Source organism: Eulemur rufifrons, chromosome 6 (genome assembly GCF_041146395.1).
Source record: "Eulemur rufifrons isolate Redbay chromosome 6, OSU_ERuf_1, whole genome shotgun sequence".
Taxonomy (NCBI): domain Eukaryota; kingdom Metazoa; phylum Chordata; class Mammalia; order Primates; family Lemuridae; genus Eulemur; species Eulemur rufifrons.
The window spans coordinates 37,721,921-37,745,184 of NC_090988.1; the positions used below are offsets into that span (position 1 = coordinate 37,721,921).

Consider the following 23,264-nt stretch of genomic DNA (forward strand, 5'->3'; position numbering starts at 1 on the left):
GCACTTCCCTCAAAATTGTTTGCAAGATTTAGTGTTTCTGTATGTATATATGTGTTTTTCTGCTGAGCAGCTGTATAGTTTTCATCTCTCTAAGGGGCAATGACCTTGCTTCCAAAGTAATTGTTGTAATACCTCCATTAGCAATTCATTACAAACTTTTGTGATGGGTCTGTGTTTCATTTTGCCCCCTCTCTGAATTTCAAATCTGTAGTCTCTATCATAACACATGAGTAGAAGTGAAGACAGGAAGCTCATGTAAGGCTTTCCATGACCTCTTTGATGAACATGTAAGAGTTAGTGGAGCAGAAAATGAGGTTCCCTGGGTAGAGGAAACAGCATTAGCTAATGCATGGAGAAGTGAAATAGCATCCTGCTTGCCTTGAATAATAGTTTAGTATTATCCGATGATCCAAACATTTTAATACCCTTTCCATTCTGAGCCTAGCTTATGTTTTTGATCATATATCACAATTATATCACACAATTCAACCTATGCTTCAGATGTTGTAGACCCCTGTGTTCCCCAAATTATTAGTGTACTTTCACACTTCAGTTGCTTTGTTCATCCTTTACTTGGCTTGAATTCTACTCCTAATGAGGTAAGACAGAGAACACAGGGTGGTGAGGAGAGCAGGGACCAGACTTTGTGGAAGTGACCATTGTGGAGCCAGAGATCTTGTAAAAGATGTATAGTTTGTCCAAATAGTGAGAGTTGGAGCAAGGCTATGAGTCAGGACAAAATAATCAAAGCCAGAGTTGGGATACACACACACACACACACACACACACACACACACTCAACAGGGATAATGACAACTCTCCGGTCAAAGAGCAAACACTCAAACCAGAAGGAGACCTGTTCTAGGGAGCAGCAGAGCTATGAGGTAGAAAGCAAATTCAGGAGCCAGGTATCTTAGAGAACTGAAAGAGCAATAAAATAGAATGGAGAGTAAATTTCCTTTGGATACCAACAGCAGTGGTTGATAACTGACTATATGGCTCTCAGCTCAGACCTTGAGTATGCTTATATATTTCCTGTTGTGGCAGGAGCCATACCTAGTGTGCACAGCCTGGGACTTGCAGGTGGAAACAGGTAATCAGGAGTAGTTTGCTCAGATGGAACGTGTGGGCATGAGGGGAACAAATGCTTTTGGCAGTGAAATCCTAACAGCTTGGCTACATTTAACATAGGTTGCTTAAAGTGTTTATTGAAAGAATTATTCACTTTTATAACCTACATTTGCTGTTGTGAAGCTCAAAAGTATATGATTTTGCTCTTTCTTTTAAAATTCTTTAGAATAAGTAAAGATGTAACCTGTGTTATTTTTTTTCTGCCTTTCTTCAGAACATGCCAGATCCCCACAACCTTCCAATAGTGGCTGGTTGGAAGAAATACCCACTCTTTTTTGGTACTGCCGTATTTGCTTTTGAAGGCATAGGAGTGGTAAGAATTTAGTCTTTATTATTAATTGTTAAAATATTAAATCAACACAAATATTTATATAGTCAAGCTAAATAAAAAATGTATGTTTTTCTTTTTTGTTTCAATTTTGTTTATTCACAGAACATGATTTCCAGCTTGGTATGAAAGACTTGAATTATAGTTTAGTTCTTCCACTAACTGTATCGTTTAGGTTCTCTAATTCTCTTTTTCTGTATCTGTAAAATGAAGATATTAGACTAGATAACTTTTAATATTGTATTATGGAAAATTTTAAACATACAAAATTTAGACAGTGGTATAATGAACTCCCAGGTAGTACACCACTCAGCTTCAAAAATAATTCACTCATGGCCAATTTGTTTTACTTATATCCCACATACTCAAGTACATCCCAAACATCATATTTTATAGACTAGATTATTTGAAGGGAATTGACATAGTTATGCCAGTGGTCCCCAATCTTGGGGCCACAGAACTGGGCCACACAGCAGAAGGTGAGCAGCAGGTGAGTGAGCGAAGCTTTATCTGTATTTATAGCCACTCCCCATTGCTCATGTCACCGCGTAATCTCCACCTCCTGTCGGTTCAGCAGTGGCATTAGATACTCATAGGAGCACGAACCCTACTGTAAACTGTGCATGCCAGGGATCTAGGTTGTGCACTCCTTATGAAAATCTAATGCCTGATGATCTGAGGTGCAGCTGAGGCAGTAACGCTAGTGCTGGAGAGCGGCTGCAAATACAGATTATCATTAGCAGAGACGTTGGACTGCATAATAAATGTAATGCACTTGAATCATCCTGAAACCATCCCTCCCACCCTGGTCTGTGGAAAAATTGTCTTCCATAAAACCAGTCCCTGGTGCCAGAAAGGTTGGGGACTGCTGAGTTACACAATTACTGTTATATAAGAAGAGTCAAATATAAATTCTTCCTTTAGATTTATTCATATCAGGTTTGTTTTGAGAAACAGTGTTATCATAAAGCTAATACCAAGAGACACAAGCATCCCGAGGATTCTAAGATCTTAAATATTTCCATTCAAGATGCTCCCATTTCATTTAAAACCTAGAATTTGTAGATTTGGCGAAAAGAGAATATTGCTCTCTACTTTGTTCCATGGCTTATGTTTCATTGTCTGATGGTTTGGTATGGGAGCGGACCACTTGTAAACATCTATGTATATGAACCACAGACAAAATAGATCTAAAAGAACATTTTATGCCAATTTAATTGGGTTTCTGCTCTTTCTGAATTCTCTTTTAGAGAATTCTCATGAATTCTTGTACATTTTCACAACTCCAGTTATCACTGTTGCAAGCATAACTGCAAATTTTAATTTCTGTCTTTAACTGGTGAGCTCTAGTTAACTCTTGGACATTTCCAGTTAAGCGTTGTTTCTCTCACATCTCAGATTCAGCAACTCCAAAGTCTGACATGCTTCCTTATCTAAAACAAGCTTTACTTTCTCGTTTCTCTTTTTCTTTTAGTTTTACTTTCAGTTGCTTAAGCTTGAAACCTTGGAGTAATTCTTTTTACCTGTCTTGGTTCCCCAATATCAATCAGTAATTAAGGCATATGGATTCTTCTCTTATATTTCTCAAATCTGTTCCATAAAGGAGATTATGTGGAAAACACCTCTACTGCTGTGATACAGAGGAAGCCCGAGGAAACGTTAATTTCTTTCCCTTTCTCCTTTTCAAGCTGCACGGGCACCATTCTTGATGACCGCATGATATTTCAAGTCTGGATTATCTCCAGAGCATCCAAATTGTTCTCTGCTCTCTTCTCTACTATTAACATTTAATGTTTCCATATGGAATTGACCTACATGAAAAGTGGGGAAAATATTAGAGTTACCATGTTATAGGGTTATTGTGAAGACTGCAAGATGCTACATGCAAAAGTTTTAGAATAATACCTGGCATATGGTAAACACTCAGTAAAATACTTGCTATTATTATTATTATTTTTTTGTTTTGAGACAGAGTCTCACTTTGTTGCCCGGGCTAGAGTGAGTGCCATGGCGTCAGCCTAGCTCACAGCAACCTCAAACCCCTGGGCTTAAGCAATCCTACTGCCTCAGCCTCCCAAGTAGCTGGGACTACAGGCATGCACCACCATGCCCAGCTAATTTTTTCTATATACATTTTTAGTTGGCCAGATAATTTCTTTCTATTTTTAGTAGAGACGGGGGTCTCGCTCTTGCTCAGGCTGGTCTCGAACTCCCGAGCTATCCACCCGCCTCGGCCTCCCAGAGTGGTAGGATTACAGGCGTGAGCCACTGCGCCTGGCCTTGCTATTATTATTACTTAGTGTCTTTCACTGTATGGCCAAAACCTCTGAAGATTTTCCTAAAAAACTTGATTTTTCAATCATCCTTTTTTATTTTCTTTAAAGGTTCTCCTTTTAACAAAATAAAAATTATTTGTTTTACTAAAATTGACAAACAGTAGATACAAGTGGATAGATACAGAAATAGTTATAGATATGTGTGTATACATGCATATATTTCCAGCTCTGTCTCCTGAGAGGGCCCACAACCAGTGATACTCCAATAGCAACAAGCACACCCATCATCACCCAGATCTAGATTTCTAAATACCATTCTTCAACAAAAGAACCAAAGTTCTTTGGAGAAATGGCTGATTTTAGGGCTGAAGCAAGGGAATTCAAGATGAGTCTGGAGCATCTTTTGGTGCCAGAAAATAAGGAAGTATTCGAAAAACAAAGGAATGGAGGCATGTCAAAGGGACACTAGAGCCAACCTGATAGAATTCGCAGTGGCCAATGCTGGAACAGTAGGAGTCACAAAATAAATAACAGAATATTGGATTATAACTCAATGTACAAAACAAATATACATGAGTTCATACTAATAAAAATAATTGATTAAATAAATATATACATAGGGGAAAATCCTAAACAATTTATGTAGGTACCCCTCCCTCCAGAAGGTGTAGCTAATCGCTCCCTGGTCCCTGGAGTATGGGCTGGATTCAGAGTCTTACTTTCAATAAACAGAGTATAATGAGAGGGAAGAAAAGTAACTTTATGGCAGAGAGATCTGGCAAACACCTTAACCAAGTGATCAAAATTAATTTCACCAGTGATAAATCATGTTAATAACACATATGATGAAACGGGCATTTCACCTCTATGGTATCCTTTTCTGAAACCTACAATACCAATCCAGTCACAAGGAAAGCATCAGACAATGAGGAGCATCATGCAAAACACCCAACCAGTACTCTTCAGCTGTCAGGATAATGAACAATGTGCCAAGACTGAGAAACTGTCACAGACCAGAGGAGACTAGGAGGCATGATGACAACATGCAATGTGGTATCCTGGATGAAACCCTGGAATAGAAAAGGGACATTAATGGAGAAACTAATGAAATCCATATGAAGTTTGGAGTTTAGTTAATAGAAATGTCCCAGTGTTGGTTCTTAGTTGTAACAAGTGTACCATGGTAATGTAAAGATAATAGTAGGGAAAACTGGGTCAGGGGTATATGAGAGCTCTCTGTGTTACCTTTGCAACTTCTCTGTAAATCCAAAAAGGTTATTTAAGAAAAAACCTGACAGGTTTGCCTCACAAGAGCTGAGTTTAAACCTTTTTATTTTAAGAATTAAAAAATATGTAGTGTAAAAAGCATATAGTCACAGAAATATTCTTCAACAATTATATATGTTGTTTTAAAGGAAACAAGATTTGCATACAGACTATAAAAAGACCAGTTTGTATGTGTAAAAGACGCTATGTTATTTTGCATTACTTGTATTGTATTCCCTTTTTAAAAAAGAATTGTATTCTTTTCTTAGGTTCTTCCACTGGAAAACCAAATGAAAGAATCAAAACGCTTCCCCCAAGCCCTGAATATTGGCATGGGAATTGTTACAACTTTGTATATTACACTAGCTACTTTAGGATATATGTGTTTCCGCGATGAAATCAAAGGGAGCATAACTTTAAATCTTCCCCAAGATATATGGTAGGTGGATATGAGTTTTTTAATACTAGTTTATATATTTTATAGATATAATTTACCAATATTTGATAATAAAGGTGTGTTTTGGATTTGTGGTTTAAACATTTAAAATTTTTACTGTGATTTCTTTATTTGTGTAATGTAGAATTTTTTCATAATCTCCAGAGCAGACCATATGTGAATTTAGGATCCTTGTGGAATTTTTTAAAAAAAGATTTACAAATTGTAGGTTGTTCCAAATTTGAATCAAATGTAAGAGTAAAACATGGATTCTTTTTAATATGGACTCACTTTAATTAAAAAAATATTAATACCTGTCCTTACTGCCAAAAAACCAAACACTCTGGGTTCCTGATAAAATAATATATTCCATCATTATGGTCCTCAATATTTTACTGGTCAGCTTTATATTGTATGTTCTCCAAGTACTTTCAGAACACAGTTTGGACATGTTATAAGTAATAAAATAAAATGGCACATCTTAATGTTCTTTTTATATTAGAACCATATTCTGCTAAATGAAGCAATATATATGATTTTTCCTTCTTTCAGAGGTTGGTCTTTGGAAATTTTTAAAAGATATTGGCAGTGATTACCATGCAGACTTCCTTATTTATAAAATGGAAGGTAACTTCTTAGTTTTGATAAATGCAAAGAATAAATGCTAATTGCTGATTAAATTAATGTTACACTAGTCTGTTAGCTCCTTGGATAGTAACCTGTGAAACCTTAAATGTTTTGCAATATTAGGGAAAACCAACAGCAGCAGAAATTATATCTTCTGACTGGCTTCCTGATGAGAGTTTGTCTACCATTTAATAATCATTTGAATCTTGGGCATTTATTGGGGTCATAAATGTTGTTAGGACAAATGTATATAGGAAGCCATTTATGAGAGTATGTACCTAGGATAGTTTCCAGATTTCACAAGGGGCACACAAATGCTGTGTGTATATATATTTTTTTAATGATAATTTTACTTTAGCTAACATTTTATAAATGTATTTCAAGATGGAAACGTGTTTCAAATGTTATAAATATGTTTCAAGATGGAGTCATGACTGCAAACAAGATACATGTTTGTTTGGTATTTATTTCATTAAGCCATGTTATGGTTGGTTATATAATTTTGTTTCCTTCAAGTGGGCTTTTTCTTCTTTTTTGTAATATGAAACTAGAAGCTTAATGAATAGAAGCTTAAATAGTATAAGAGAATCAAGGCTAAAAATATGGTAGTATATTTCATCTTTTCAAATACTGTATAATGTCTAGAAAATAGAATGGTAATTTTCCTCACTTAGAATAATATTTAGATTAAATCTTAAAAATAATAATTTTATAAATAAATTTGACAAGTATTTTTAATGTCAAATATGAAATATAGGTGGAAACATTCTCAGAATTTACAAAAGCAGTTAAGGACTATCTTACAGGAAAAGGGACTAAAGTGGGAGTATGCATGCGTTCAAGTTAAGAGATTCCTATCCCTAGATGGTTAAGAACACGGTGAAGGAACAGTGGGCAAGAATAAGAGGGAATGCTTTTGGTGTTCACAACTCAATCTTGGGGGTAGCTCTAATTACCCTTCCTTTTCCCCACAGCCCCTTCCTACTTCTCACCTGATTCCTAATTGCTATGGCTCTCCGGTGAGAATGGAACTAGTTGCAACTTTTGATTTTAAAAAGGACTATTAGATCATAATTTCTACTCAAGAAAGTCTAGCTGGACACCTGCTTTTCATTAGAGGAAAGCCTAGAACAAGTATCCTAAGAAACAACAAAAATATGGAAAAAACAGGAAAGCAAGTCAAGATAAATATTTCCCTTTAGAGAACCTCTGTTGGTTAATTGCTTTTCATTGTGGAGATCGGCCTTCTGTGGCCTGTGGTCTGTTTCTTTGTGGTCTCTGCAGTTGTGGGACAGTTAAAATAATAGTCATGACTGAGAGATACAGGAGGAGAGTTGCCTATAGTTTTACAGTGATAGTCGTCTATAAAATGAGATGTTTGGACTAGAGTAATCATAGATTATGCCTAAGATATGAGAGTCTCTCTTCCCTTCTTTCCTGTGCTTCACACGAGAGGCTTTGGTGTGCTGTGTACTCTGTTGGCTGAGTGTGTCCCAAGAACATCCTAGGGAAGCGATGGCTACTAGCTATGGAAAGCTATAAAGAGCTTTTGGTGCCAAATTGACTTAAAGTCTCAGAATTCTTAGGCTTATTTCTGTAAGAAAAGATTTTTGAGTCAGAAGGAGGCTCTAGGATAAAGCAAGTATGTATTAGCGAAGCTCCAAGTTATTATTACCCTCAATCTTTCTGAGGCATCATCTTTAAAATCTAGTTAAGAGTAATACTGTTCGTGTATTACATTTAGCTTTTGAAGTAAAGAATATATTTTAAAGATGATAAGGAAGTAAACTCACAACTCTGAGCTAGGACGTTAGCACATTGAGGACATGGACCCTGTATCTTCTAGGTTTATGTTGCCTCCCCATAATCTATCACAATGCTTAACAATTAGGAGGCACTTGGTAAATATTTGTTAAATACTATTCTAGGTTTAAAAGCATTTTTCTTAGTACCAAGGCACTACTACTAGTCAGAGTCAAATGATGTTTTAGCAGTGTTTTTCCAAGTTTTCCACTAAAGTAATCCAAAGAACAGAGAAGAGAAAAAAGCTTTTCTTTGAGAGTCTTGGGGGTACCCTTAATGGCCTGCCTCAAGCATAACATCAGTTTATGCTCTATTAAAAAATGCACCTTTTGTGTTCTAGTTTATTATATCTATGGTACCTTTTATGTAAAAATAATTCCCACACCCAAAAAAACTTTTGAGTAAAATTTATGGTTCAGAAAGATCCACCAGCTTTAGTCTATAGCTTTGAGAACCCCTCACACACTGCCACACCCCAGAAGGGAATATATACTCCAGGTTAAAAGCACAGAGTCAGTACAGTTGCAAGGAAAATAACCAAGAGGTAATAACGAACCTGTTGAATACTGAATTTCAAAAATATATGCAAATAAAGTCATGATGGTAATAACAGCACAGATCATAAAATGATACTCCTTTCCATCAAGATTGATTTGAAGAATTTTTCATATTACTTTATATAGATTCTGTTCTTTCACACAAATGGTTTCAGGTTTTGCCATGTTACTAAGTTTTACTTTAATTTATAGAATCTCCTTAGGAAAAGTTTGCTTGAGATTGATATGAAGAAAAAAATGGGAATGTGGACTCAGGCAGACTAGCAGCAGAAACTATGTATTGTCTTTTGAGCTTGTGCTTGGGAGTGAATGCCACATCTATAAAATTTTCTAGGTGGTTGTGTTTAAATTATATCTCTTTCCAACTCCTATAATTTATCAGATTTTTAATTTATCAAATTCAAAACAGAGGATGAGGAAGATTTTTAGCTTAATGTCATTGTTGCAAGGGAAAGTTGAAGATCTGGAGACTCTAGGTCTGCAGTCTCCAAACCCCTGGCCATGGACCAGTACCAGTCTATGGCCTGTTAGGAACCGGGCTGCACAGCAGGAGGTGAGCAGCATGTGAGTGAGCGAAGCTTCATCTGTATTTACAGCCACTCCCATTGCTCACATCACTGCATAAACTCCACCTCCTGTCAGATCAGTGGAGGCATTAGAGTCTCATAGGAGTGCAAACGCTACTGTAAACTGCACATGTGAGGGATCTAGGTTGCACACTCCTTATAAGAATCTAATGCCTGATGATCTGAGGTGGAGCTGAGGTGGCAATGCTAATGCTGGGGAGTGGCTGCAAATGCACACTATCATTAGCAGAGAGGTTTGACTGCACAATAACTGTAATGCACTTGAATCATCCCCAAACCATTCCCTCCTCCACACACCCTCCCCACACCGTCCATGGAAAAATTGTCTTCCGTGAAACCAGTCCCTTGTGCCAGAAAGTTGGGGACTGCTGCTCTAGGGTAATCATTGGTTGTCAATCATTTGTTATATCGTCAACTGATGATATAACAAAGTTCTCCAGAGGACTTAACATAGTAAATAGTATTTATTTGTGTTCTGTCTTATTGAGTTCTCTTGAGTAATCATATGCACATCATAGGAACAAACATCTTTCTTTTTGTTATTAGTTTCATTTGTTCATTTTTGTGTTGTGGCTCTTTTTTTAACCAGTCAAAAGCCCAAAGTCCTCAACTTTTTCCCATCACAGTTACAGTGCCTCCTTATTTGGTTTCAATTAGTAGCTTTTTAACTTTTGAACCGTAACCCAAAGTCAGAAAGGGAATTGTGTTTTGTAGAAAAACCCAGTGTATATGTATCTGCATGTGTGTGAGTATCTGTGTGTCCATACCTCCGCCACACATATAAATAACAGAAATAAATGAAAGGTTAAATAAACCCATCAGTTTTTCTACATACAATGTCCCCTGATACTTTCTATTCCACTCTATATCATTAGAAAAAACTGCTCACAACCTGCTAAATTGATGTCATAAACCACTAATGGGTCATGACTTAGAATTTAAAAATAAGGGCCTAGAATAAATTCACATGTTAGTCATTAAATCAGTACACTTAGCACTTTTTTTTTTTTTTTTTTTTTTTTTGAGACAGAGTCTCACTCTGTTGCCCGGGCTAGAGTGAGTGCCGTGGCGTCAGCCTAGCTCACAGCAACCTCAAACTCCTGGGCTTAAGCGATCCTACTGCCTCAGCCTCCCAAGTAGCGGGGACTACAGGCATGCGCCACCATGCCCGGCTAATTTTTTCTATATATATATTTTAGTTGTCCATATAATTTCTTTCTATTTTTAGTAGAGACGGGGTCTCACTCTTGATCAGGCTGGTCTCGAACTCCTGACCTCGAGCGATCCACCCGCCTCGGCCTCCCAGAGTGCTAGGATTACAGGCGTGAGCCACCGCGCCCGGCCCACTTAGCACTTTTACTAAGAAATATTAAGGGATTAGGTTTTGTACTAAAAACATTGAGCAGCAGCATGTGACTTCTGTTGTCTCACGTGTGATTTTGTGTGAAACGTGCATTGGGTAGGAAAAATTCAATTAAAAAATAGGAACAGGAAAGGGATAAATAGGCATTTTATAATTTGTTAAGATAGTTGTACTGGGACCTTATTTTTTTTTTTTTAAAAAAAAGAAGAAAACCCAAGTTTGAGCCCATGTTTGTAGCATAGGGGCTAGGAACCTGAATATTCTGGGAAATAAAGTTGAGTAGTGGCAGGTAATCAGGATCCTGCTGGCTATCAAGGGGTTGAACTCCAAGGAGGTTGTTACCTAAGATGGAAGTATTTAGGCATGAATGGATTTAGCAAGAGGTATAAGAAATAAATGAATGTAAAGAAACTTAAAAAAGAAGATTGATATATTCCCTCTGTCCTCTCCCTTGCAATTTCTTAATAATCTAATATTAACATTTCCGATCACTAGAGATCCATCCCAGACTGCCTCTGCCTATCCTCATTGGAATGACTGTTATAATTCAGAATGAAGGGCAGCTACCAAGTCATTAATTTATCCATCAGATATTTATTGTTCATCTTTTATGTCCCAAGTACTGTTCCAAGCTCTAGAGATACAGCAGCAAACAGATACAGATTTTTTGCTCATAATGCTTACATTCTAGTGAACATGCTACAAAACTTTACTGGTTCAAGGCATGTAATTTAGTTATGAATGCTAGATAACCATAATCGTCTTATTTTTTTAGCTTAAAAATGAATCATGAATGAATGGCTCTTGGTGAGGATTGGAGCTAGTCCTCATTTATGATGACTTCTCAACTTGAGTATCATGAAGTGTCCAAAAGGGAAAGTGAGTTTTCAGTCTGTTTCCAAGGGTAGCTTCTGTACTCAACCTTGAGAGAAAGAGACTCAGCCAACAACTTATTTCCCAAGTTGATTTTTAAAAAATTTTAAGATATTCATATCTGAAAATATAGGTCAAGTATTGATTTGTCAACAAATGTGGGGAAAATAATAAAAGCATTGCAAGTATAGAAATCCTGTGTTTTTAAAACTAATGTTTTTACTTGAACTTTAATTTGTTTTTCCCCATAATCTGACTCTAAAGCTTGACTGAAAAATAATTATTAAAAAATACTTTTCTGTCCTTTACTAAGATTAAATTTCTTTACTGTCAGTATCTATCAGTGTAATAGATTTTGTTTTCAGGCATGAATCATTTTATTCTTTAAAGTATTATTAATATTTGTTATATTCCATGTAGTTTCTAAGAATCATCCATACCCATTTTGATCATTAATATTAATTTAATTAATATTTAATTATTAGCCTATATAACTTTAGTTTTATCTCAATAAAAAAGTAATTGTACTTATATGCAAAATGGTGTAGATTTATTTTTATATATTATTAACCATATTTTAAAAACATATAAATGAAAATATAATTAGAAAAAAGGAATGTTCTTCTTTTAAACTAATAAGAATATTCATTTAATTCTCCATTTGTCAGAGTATATGAAACGGGCATCTTTCAGTTATTTCGCATATTTTCAGTAATTTGACCATATGTTTAACTTTTAACCCTCAAGCTGAGAAATAACATTCTTAGCAAATTTTAAAATTAAGATTTTATTGTTGGTAGGCTTAAGGAATTCCTTCTTTCCTAATTATGCTATGGATTTTTAAATCTTTTTTTACTCTGCTTTTTTATTTCCTCTTACTTTATGATAAATATGTTACAGCAGGAGACTTACTGAATTTCTTCTTGCTTGGCAAATCAAGAGAACTGTTTATAATCCTTACTACTTTAAGTCTTAAGACATTAGAAATAAGCTTAAAGCCTAAATAATGTTGAGGTTTTTATTTACTGAAAATAGAATACTTTATATCCTTTTAAAATGATTGCATTTTTTCCTAAGAAAGAAAACGCCTTCTCTGTGCTTAGGATTCTTAGGTGGGATGGGGGAAGATTGCGACTATTGATGACATAGTTCTACTGAAAGAGGACATGTGTTTATCACTGCCCCGATACAGCGATTTGATTTGCAGTCACCTTTCTAGTTTGTTTCTTAAAAAATACAAGAGGGATTGGGTTTTTCTTTTGATTGTTATAAAATATTTAAATGTTTTTTAAAAATACAACACATTTTTTATTATCTGCAACCCAAGAGAGTAGGTTCTCTGTAATGTTCCTTCCCCTGAGTCCTACAATTCTACATTTTTCTATCCATGTCATCATCAACATTTAAAAAGTCTTCCTCTGCCAGACGTAAGAAATTTACTGAAGTCTTTCTCAAGACTTGCATGCTAGCTTTTGACAGGAGGCTATCTGCAATGTAGAAATATAAGGATATTTATAAAACTGAAGATTGCTGTGCTGTTTTGAAGCACTGATTATCAAAGAGATAAGTTTGTTTGGAAAAAAACAACAACTACCTAACTCAACAACTGTATTTTCATATAGGTAGTATGTATAATTTAGAGAACTTTGCAAGTTGAAACCATTTAGATGCCCTCGTTTTAGACTTAAGACTATGATATTTCTGCAACTAATGATAAAACCTACCAAGATTTTCAACCAAGGAGAACTATTATAGAGTTTAATATGAGTTTGTCTTCTATATAAAGATCAATGAAGGTATGACTCAAGATTTTAAAGACATACAATATGCTCAAGTTTTTAAAAGAAAGTTGAGAAAACATTAGCTCTGTATGGGCTGAGTCTAACCTTCACAACGTTGGCTTACCCAACAATATGCCTCAAACATTGGCAAGCCATGTTCAAGCCTCCCAGGCTTGTCAAAAGGAATTGTCCATATATCATCTAGAAATTTAGTTAGTAGAGATCAGTCAGCTTTTTTTTTTACAAACCAGCATTTTTAGTTAGTAAGGTCTGGCCCAAGTTTGTGTTCTGCATTTCTTATTTCTCTTAGCATTAAAAATAAAAAGGAGGAACTTTGGATTCTCATATTAAGAGTGACTAAATTTTGAATTTTTTTTTCAACAGGTTATATCAATCAGTGAAAATTCTGTATTCGTTTGGCATTTTTGTGACGTATTCAATTCAGTTCTATGTTCCAGCAGAGATCATTCTCCCTGCAGTTACGTCCAAATTTCATGCTAAATGGAAGCAAATCTGTGAATTTGGGATAAGGTCCTTCTTGGTTAGTATTACTTGTAAGTATCACTACATATTTATATCATAATAATTTTTTATTGCTACATTTCTTAAAATGAAAGCTACTTGAAGTATATTCTTCAATATTTTAAAAACAATTTTATTCACCCAGCTGGGATACTTTTTGGGTTAAAATTCTGTTTTTCTACTACTACATAAGAAAAACACGAACCAAATCCTATCACACTTAACTAATCAAATTATTTTGAAAATGACATTAGTGGTCATTAAAATCAGATATCCAAGGGACCCCCTAGATAACACATTTCATTTTGGTTCTAGTTTTGCTCAGGTTTTTTATTTCTGCTAACTTTTGTATATTTAACAGTTTAATTCTCCATGACTACCTACGGGAGAGGATTTTATAATATTTTATTTTGTGTTGGTCTTTAATAATTTTAGTGGCTTATTTTTTTTTTATTATTTGAAGGAGCATATATAATCTCTTATTAAGGTTTCACATCAGAAAATGCCTTTGCAAGGTAGCATTAATAATGGAGGCTTACGGAGAGGGAGCTTGAGTTGCTATAGTGTAAAGAGTGTGAGTTTTTGAGTCACACAGACCTGGGGATTCAAGCTCAGGTTTGCCACTTACTGTTGTCTTTAGGCAAGTTGCATACTATCATTGAGCCCTTCTTTCCTCAATATGAAATGAAGATAAAAACTTCCTTATGGCATTTTTGTGGGATTTAAAAATAATATTAACAAAGTAGCTGAAAGTTATTGTGATCATTGTTGTCACCATTATTATTGTTATAACCACAATATAAGGATGACTGCATCACGGTACTAACCGAGGATTACCTAGAATGATACCAGAGACCAGATTACTAGTGTTCTGGGGGAGAAGCAGCTTTGGAAATTCTGTGTGTAAGATATTAATAACCATCTTGTACCATTCAAGGTTAGAGAAGGGTAGAGCTAGAAATTTTGGGCAACCTTGTCAATTGCGTTGAGCAGCCTGAAGTGGAGCTTGTGTCTAGATTTAAAGAATTGGGTGTATTACATTTTGTTTGAAAAGAGAAATGCAAAGCTAGAAAAAGATAAAACTTATTTTTGAATTATTTAAATGAATTATATCACAAACAAGAGAAATCATATTGAAGAATGAAGTAAATAAGCTCATACTCACTTTTAAAATTCTTTTAATTTCAAAATATTAAGGGGGTACAAATGTTTTGGGTTACATGGATCACTTTTGTAATGCTTGAGTCATGGCTATAAGTGTGCCCATAACCCAGATAGTGTTCATTGTAACCATTAGGTAGGTTTTTGCCTTTCTCATCTTCCCCCCTCCTCCAGGCTTGATTTCCACTGAGTTTTATTTCCCTCTGTGCACATGTGTGCTCACTGGTTAGTTTCAGTTTAATAGGGAGTACATGTGATATTTGTTTTTCCATTCTTTAGATACTTCACTTAGGATAGTAGTCTCCAGTTCCATTCAAATTATTGCAAAAGGCATTAATTCATCCTTTGTTATGGCTGAGTAATACTCCATGCTACACATATACCACATTTTATTAATCCACTCACGAACTGATGGGCACTTGGGTTGATTCCACATCTTTACAGTTGTGAATTTTGCTGCAATAAACATTCAAGTACAGGTGTCTTTTTGATAAAATGACTTCTTTTCCTTTGGGTAGATACCCAGTAGTCTGATTGCTGGATCAAATGGTAGGTCTACTTTTAGTTCTTTGAGGAATCTCCATACTGTTTTACATAGAGGTTGTACTAATTTGCAGTACTACCAACACTGTATAAGTGGTCTGTTCTGTCTGCATCCCCGCCAGCATCTATAGTTTTTGGACTTTTTCATAAAAGGCATTCTAATAGGGGTAAAGTGATATCTTACTGTGGTTTTAATTTACATTTCCCTGATGATTAGTGATGTTGAACATTTTTTCATGTTTGTTGGCGATTTGTCTATCCTGTTTAGAAAAGCTTCTGTTCATATCTTTTGCCCACTTTTTAATGGGGTTGTTTGTTTTTTTCATGCTGATTTATTTGAGTTTTTTGTAGATTCTAGATATTAGCCCTTTATTGGATGTATACTTTGCAAATATTTTCTCTCATTCTGTGGGTTGTGTATTTGCTCTGTTGATTATTTCCTTAGCTGTGCAGAAGCTTTTTAATTTAATCAGATGCCATTTATTTATTTTTGTTGTTGCTGTAATTGCCTTTAGGGTCTTAGTCATAAATCCTTTGCTTAAGCCGATACCTAGAAGACTTTTTCCTACATATTCTTCTAGAATTATTATGGTTTCATGCCTTACGTTTAATTATTTTATCCCTCTTGAATTAATTTTTGTGAGTGGTGAGAGATATGGATCCTGTTCATTCTTCAGCGTGTGGCTATCCAATTTTTCCAGCACCATTTGTTGAATAGTGCTTCTTTTCCCCAGTGTACATTGTTGTCTGCTTTGTCAAAGATCAGTTAGCTGTATGTAGATGGTTTTATATCTGGGTTCTCTGTTCTGTTCCGTTGGTCTATGTCTCTATTTTTGTACCAATACTATGCTGTTTTGCTTACTATAGTCTTGTAGGAAAGTTAAATATGCTGTTGGTATTTTCATGATGATTGCATTGAATCTATAAATCACTTTGGGTAGTATGGGCATTATAACAATGTTGATTCTACCAATCCATGAGCATGACATGTTTTTCCATTTGTTTATGTCATCTGCAGTTTCTTTCTTCAGTGTTTCATAGTGCTCTTTGTAGAGATCTTTCACCTTTTTGGTTAACTGTATTTCTAGGTATTTTATTTTATTTGTAGCTATTGTGAGTGGTATTGAGTCTTTGATTTGACTCTCAGCTTGACAGTTATTGGTGTATAGGAATGCTACTGATTCATGTACAATGATTTTGTGACCTGAGACTTTGCTGAATTTATTTATCAATTCTAGGGGTCCCTTGGTGGAGTCTTTGGGGTTTCTAGATATAATATCATATTGTCAGTGAAAAGTGATAATTTGACCTCCTCTTTCCCGATTTGGATACCCTTAATTTCTTTCTCTTGCCTGATTGCTCTGGCTAGTAATTCCAGCACTGTGTTGAATAGAAGTGGTGACAGTGGGCACTCTTGTCTTGTTCCAGTTCTTAGTGGGAATGCTTTCCATTTTCACCATTCAGTATGATGTTGACTGTGAGTTTGTCATATATGGCTATTATCATTTTGAGATATGTTCCTTATATGCCTAGTTTGTTGAGGGTTTTTATCATGAAAGGGTGCTAGATTTTGTCGAATGCTGTTTCTGCATGTATTGAGATGATCATATGGTCTTTGCTTTTGCTTCTGTTTATGTAGTGAATCACATTTATGGATTTATGTACATTGAACCATCCTTACATCACTAGGATAAAGCCTACTTGGTCATGGTGGATTTTTTTTTTTTTGATATGCTGTTGAATTCAGTTTGCTAGTATTTTATTGAGGATTTTTGCATCTGTCTATATTCATAAGTGATATTGGTCCATAGTTTTCTTTTTTTTGTTGTGTCCTTTCCTGGCTTTGCTATCAAGGTGATACTGGCTTCATAGAATGAGATGGGTGGATTCCCTCCTTCTTGATGTTATGGAATAATTTCTGCAGTATGGGTACCAGCTCTTCTTTGTAGATCTGGTAAAATTTGGCTGTGAATCTATGTGATGAAGGGCTTTTTGTTTTGTTGGTAGATTTCTTATTACCGCGTCAATCTCTCTCTTTACTGGTCTGTTCAGAAGTTCTGTTTCTTCCTGATTTAGTTTTGGGAGGTTGTGTGTTTCCAGGAGTTTTTCCATTTCATCCACATTTTCTAGTTTATATGCATAGAGGTTTTTGTAGTATTTGCAGATGCTATTTTGTATTTTTGTGGTGTCAGTTGTAATATCTCCTTTTTCATTTCTGATTGAGCTTATTTGGGTCCTTTCTCTTCTATTCCTGCTTAATCTAGCAAGAGGTCTATCAATTTTCTTTATCTTTTCAAAGAACCAACTTTTTGTTTTTGTTGATCTTTTGTATTGTGATTTTGTTTAGTTCTACTCTGACCTTAGTTATTTCTTTTATTCTGCTGGCTTTGCATTTGGATTGTTCTTCCTTTTCTAGTTTCTGAGATGTTTCATTAGAGTGTGAATTTGTGATCTTTCTGTCTTTTTGATGTAGGCACTTAAGGGTAAGAATTTTCCCCTTAGGACTACTTTGTTGAATCCCATAGATTTTGATAGTTTGCGTCTCCTTTGTTGTTCAGTTTCAGGAATCTTCTGATTTCCATCTTAATTCCATTATTGACCCAATAATCATTCAGCAGCAGGTTGTTTAATTTCCATGACTTTTTGCTGATTTGAGTGATTCTCTTGGAATTGATTTATAGTTTTATTACACTGTGGTCTGAGAAGATACATGGTATGATTTCTATTTTTTTGAATTTGTTCAGACATGTTTGATGGCCTAAGAGATGATCAACCTTGAGAAAGTTCCATGTGCTGATAAGAAGAATGTATGTTCAGTAGTTTTGGGGTAGAATGTTTTGTAAATGTCTGTTAGGCCCATTCTAGAGTCCCATTTACGTTCCAGTGTTTCTTTATTTTCTGCTTAGGTGATCTGTCCAGCTCTGTCAGTTGGGTGTTGAAGTCCCCAGCAATTATGATGCTGCTGTTTATTTTTTTGCTTAGATCTAGTAGAATTTCCTTTATGAATCTGGGTGTTCCTGTGTTAGGTGCATAAATATTTAGGATTATTATATCTTCTTGGTTAATTGCTCTTTTTACCATTATACAATGACCATCTTTGTCTTTCTTTACCTTTGGTGATTTAAAGTCAGTGTTATCTGATATGAGAATGGTTACACATGCTTTCTTCTGGTTTCCTTTTGCATGAAACATTTTTTTCCATCTCTTCACCCTGAGTTGGTATGAATCCTTGTGGGTTAGATGTGTTTCCTGGAAATAGCAGATATTTGGATTGTATTTTTTCATCCATTCAGCCAGCCTATGTCTCTTGAGTGGGGCATTCAGATTGTTCACATTTATTGATAGAATTGATATGTGTTGTTCTGTTGTTCTGTTCATCACGTTGAGTAGTACCTTATTGCTTTGTTTACCCTCTTGTGCTATTGTTTTTATGAGCTTTGAGCTTTAGCCTTTGGGTGGTTTTACACTGCAAGGTTTCTCTTGTGCTGATCTATGTGTAATGTAGTTCTCAGTACTTCCAGCAGGGCGGGTCTGGTCTTGACAGATTCCCCCAGTGTTTCCTTGTCTGGAAAAGTCTTTATTTCTCCTTCATATATGAAATTTAATTTTGTAGGAGACAAAATTCTAAGCTGGCAGTTGTTCTGTTTAAGAAGACTGAAGATGAGGTCCCAATCCCTTCTGGGTTGTAAGGTCTCTGGTGAGAAGTCTGCAATTAGTCTGATGGGTTTTCCTTTGTAAGTTACTTATTGTTTTCACCTCACAGCTCGCAGGAGTTCCTCCTTCATCTTGACTTTGGCCAGTCTGATGACTATATGTCTTGGTGATTGCCTCTTTGCAGTAAATCTGCCAAGTGCTTGTTGAGCTTCTTGTATCTGGATGTCTAAATCTCTAGCAAGACCAGGGAAGTTTTCCTCACTTATTCCCTCAAATAGGTTTTCCAGCCCTTGTGTATGTTCTTCTTCACCCTCAGGGATGCCTATGATTCTTATATTTGGCCATTTTACATAATGCCATATTTCTTGTATGCTTTGTTCATCCCTCTTGATTCTTTGTTATTTATTTTTGACTGGGTTATTTCAAAAGAGTTGTCTTCAAGCTCTGAAATTGTTTATTATGCCGGTCTAGTCTACTCTTGAAGCAATGTTAAAAGGATGTAACAAGCATTTATTAAATGGAGAATCTATTTTATAAAGTATTTCTACTTTAGAGTTCCAACTTCTTCAGAGTCAGTTATTTTACTTAAGGGTTATCTCACTTCAGTCCTGTTAAGTGTGAAGCTAGGTTTATAATTTCAAAACAATTTTTAGGACTTTAGCTTTCATAATAATTTGAATAGAACATGGTAAGTAATAACTTCTGATTCCATGAGAAACATGGTGAGAACTCAGTTCCAAATTGATTCCACATTTTCCTGGAAAATATTGAGAGCCACAAAAAGAAAAGGGAAGGCAAAAAAACTCCAGAAACCCTGTAAACTAAAAATTAAGAAGTAGGGAAACCAGTAGACTGCAAACTGAAGACTGAATTACAAAGAGGACAAATTAAACTATATATATTATATATTGATATATTAATATTTATATACACACATATTGCTCACAGAAAGTGTAGTAAAAGACAAAGAGGCTCAAAATTAGAAAAGCAAAAGGAAATGAACTTAGAAATAATGAGAGAGTAACAAGGATTAGAGAGAAAATCATAGTTATAGAAGAAAAGGAGAGTCAACACATTCATAATTGGAGACCTAGAGAAAGAACTATGGTGCTATAATCATCATTGGTGGCAGTGGTGATGTAGTTGTCATAACTTGCATATGAGCAAACTCTGGGGTTATTTTTGGTGGCAACTCCAAACCTTCAACAAATCATTTAACAAAACATTTAAGGACAATTTAAAGAGAGAATGAGTTTTGGTTTTTGCAAACCTTCTGTTGACACATTTGGGTAAGATCAATATGATATCAAGAAAGTGCTAGACCAAAATTTGCAGAAAACTTGTCAATAGTTTGGAAGAATATTCTGTTGACAATAGTGGAGTACTATTTCTTTTTAAACCTTTTCATTTTGAAGTAATTTAGACAGAAGGTTATAAAAAAGAAAGTATTTGCTGTAAACCCTTTACTGAAATTCCTCTGGTGTTACCAGCTTACATAACCACAATACAGTTATTAAAACCAGGAAATTGACATGGATACCATGCTATTAATTAGTCTATAGACTTTATTCTAATTTTGCCTGTTTTCTTATTAATATCCTTTTCTGGTCCAGGAAATAATCTAAGTTCCCACTTGAATTTAGCTGTCATGTCTACTATTCTCTTCCAATCCTGAGAGTCCTTGTCTTCATTTGTCTTTCTTGACCTTAACACTTTTGAAGTATCGGTAACTTTATAGAATTTCTTTCAAATTGAATTTGTCTGATGGTTTCTCATAATTAGATTGAAGTTAAACATTTCTTAACAAGAATCCCATAGCAGTGGTGCTGTGTACTTCTTAGTATATCACATCATGTCATCAATGTCTTTTTGGTGATGTTACCTTTACTCACTTGGTTATGGTGGTCTCTGACATATTTCTCCACTGTAAAGGTACTATTTTTCCCTTTATGATTAATAAGTATCTTATAGGGAGATACTGCAAGACTATGCAAATATCCTGATCTCATCCAGTTTTTGCCCACAAATTTTAGCATCATCCATTAACTCTGCCTTCCCAGTGATGCCTGTAGTGTTTGCTTAATAATGATTTTCTCTTTCCATTGTTCCTTCTATTTTAATTAATTGGAATTCTACTGTAAGGAATAGCTATCTCTTCTCTCCCATTTATTTATATCACACTACTCCATGTTTTGTGCATTGTTGAGCTGTAAGGCAGGCAAAGTAATGCAATTGCTTTGTAAATAAACTGCCCAGACTTCTTTGCCCAGAATTTATAGCAAAAAATTAGAAGTCATTTACATAAGAAACTCTGTTGACAAGTGAAAGTCCAGAAAATGTCACTTTCTATTTTGGTTTCTTTATTTTCTCTTTTTAGCTCAGAACAAAGTATGGCAGATTTTTCCACAAGCAATAATTAAGTAGTCTGATTTCAATTAATTACTTTCAGTAATTACTTTTACTGTTGAAAATATCTACTTTTAGTATTCATGTAAGTACCAAACATTTAAATAAGAAAAATATGTATTTTCATTTTCTAGGTGCTGGAGCGATTCTTATTCCTCGTTTAGACATCGTGATTTCCTTTGTTGGAGCTGTGAGCAGCAGCACATTGGCCCTGATTCTGCCACCTGTGGTTGAAATTCTTACATTTTCTAAGGAACATTACAATATATGGATGATCCTAAAAAATATTTCTATAGCATTCACTGGAGTTGTTGGTTTCTTATTAGGTACATATGTAACTGTTGAAGAAATTATTTATCCTACTGCCAAAGCTGCAGCTGGCACTCCACAAAGTCCCTCTCTAAATTTGAATTCAACATGCTTAACATCTGGTTTGAAGTAGTAGAAATAACATTATGAGCCTTCTACATTTGTCTTAATTCTAAAAATGATTAAAATAAGAACTAGTAAAATGCATCGTCATATGCTTACAAATAGTACCAAACTCTGTTTTCTTTTGGCACGATATCAATATTTTGGCAGTAATTGTAATTCTTTACTGGTAGTGGTGAACTGTGACAGATCCTTGGTTTTAAGTGTTAGCAATAATTTCAGAAAATTAAGTTTTGAAAATTGAAAAAAATCAAAACTAAAATGTAAAAAATTAAAGAATAAAAATATTTCTATTATTATTTATCTTAATAAGAAATGTTTTAACCAAGATTTCTCTGTTACTCCCATGCTACTCTTTTGCCACTTAGTTGAGAAGAGAATAGGATTTAAATAATAAGAGAATTAAATAAGGACATATATAACTAAAATCTCTCTCCAGAGAGATTTGTGCATGCCAAAGTAGACTTTATGTACGTATAATGTAAAAAATCTCAATTATGTTTTTATTAGCCAAATCCTACTGATTAGCCCCTGAAAGTATAGAAAACTCCCATTAACTATAATGTAAACTTCAGAAAATTCCAAAAACCAGAATTATTTTTACCCTATACTATATTGGTAGTTAATCTTCATAATAATAATCAGGTGACATTGTGCAAAATTCTGACTTAGTATTTCAGTAAAATTTAAAAAGGGACTTTAACAGTTATCGAATACAACCCCCTTATTTTTCATTGGAGGAAATGGAGACCAGAAAGGTTAAGTAACTTGGTCAAGACCACTCAGCCTTGAGATCAAGAGAAACTGATCTTCTGACACCCTGGCCAGGATTTTTTATTTTTTACATCACATCCAAGAAAAAAAATAAATTATGTTCAGCTTAATATTAATGTTTTGTCTGTTTAATTATATTTTGATACTTTGAAAGTAGGCGTATGCTCTTTGAATATTGTGTATAACCTCAACAGAAATTCAAGGAAGCCTAATTATGACCATATAAACTGTTCAAACCTCAGCAAAGGAAGGAAGCAATATTCTTTTTAAATGACTAGAGACCACTTGCTGGCATAACTGTGGGCTGGTAGAATGTGCCCAGCTATAGTATTTGTGGTTTTAGCTCTTTTTATTGTTTCTTACCTTTCCTGGGTTTTGTAGGCACCATCTTTCTTAATGGCATCAAATAAATGTCTTACAAAATATAGGATTTATGGATTCTTTCCAGGCCTGTGGCTTTCCTTTACACAGCCTTTTATTGATCTGAATGGGCAGAATAAAGAACCATAAAAGGATTCATGCTTAGTAAAAATTGAGACAATAATAAACTGTCTACTAAATATTGAGATACTCTAGGCTGCTTCCAGAGAAATACCTTCTATTATTCCATATTCTTCAAACCCAGTTATTAACCAAAATAAAGAATCTCAGTTGATGGGAAGATGAAAATTATCAAGTGTAAAATATTAAGAATAGAATTGTCTCCTGTTTTTTTTTTAAAAATTCATACTTTAAAACATGAAC

The 23,264-nt window shown here is 34.8% G+C and overlaps 1 protein-coding gene across 1 annotated transcript in view; it reads left to right on the forward strand.

The window, feature by feature from the left end:
- The window catches only part of SLC36A4 (solute carrier family 36 member 4), a 48,514-nt gene extending 26,588 nt beyond the window's left edge, over positions 1 to 21,926 (forward strand). The window contains exons 8-11 of the mRNA XM_069469073.1: positions 1,346 to 1,444; positions 5,271 to 5,440; positions 13,413 to 13,582; positions 21,449 to 21,926. Coding sequence (XP_069325174.1) covers positions 1,346 to 1,444; positions 5,271 to 5,440; positions 13,413 to 13,582; positions 21,449 to 21,756 — 747 coding nt within the window. The 3' untranslated portion in view covers positions 21,757 to 21,926. The remainder of the gene's footprint in view (positions 1 to 1,345; positions 1,445 to 5,270; positions 5,441 to 13,412; positions 13,583 to 21,448) is intronic.
- Positions 21,927 to 23,264: the final 1,338 nt, after the last annotated feature.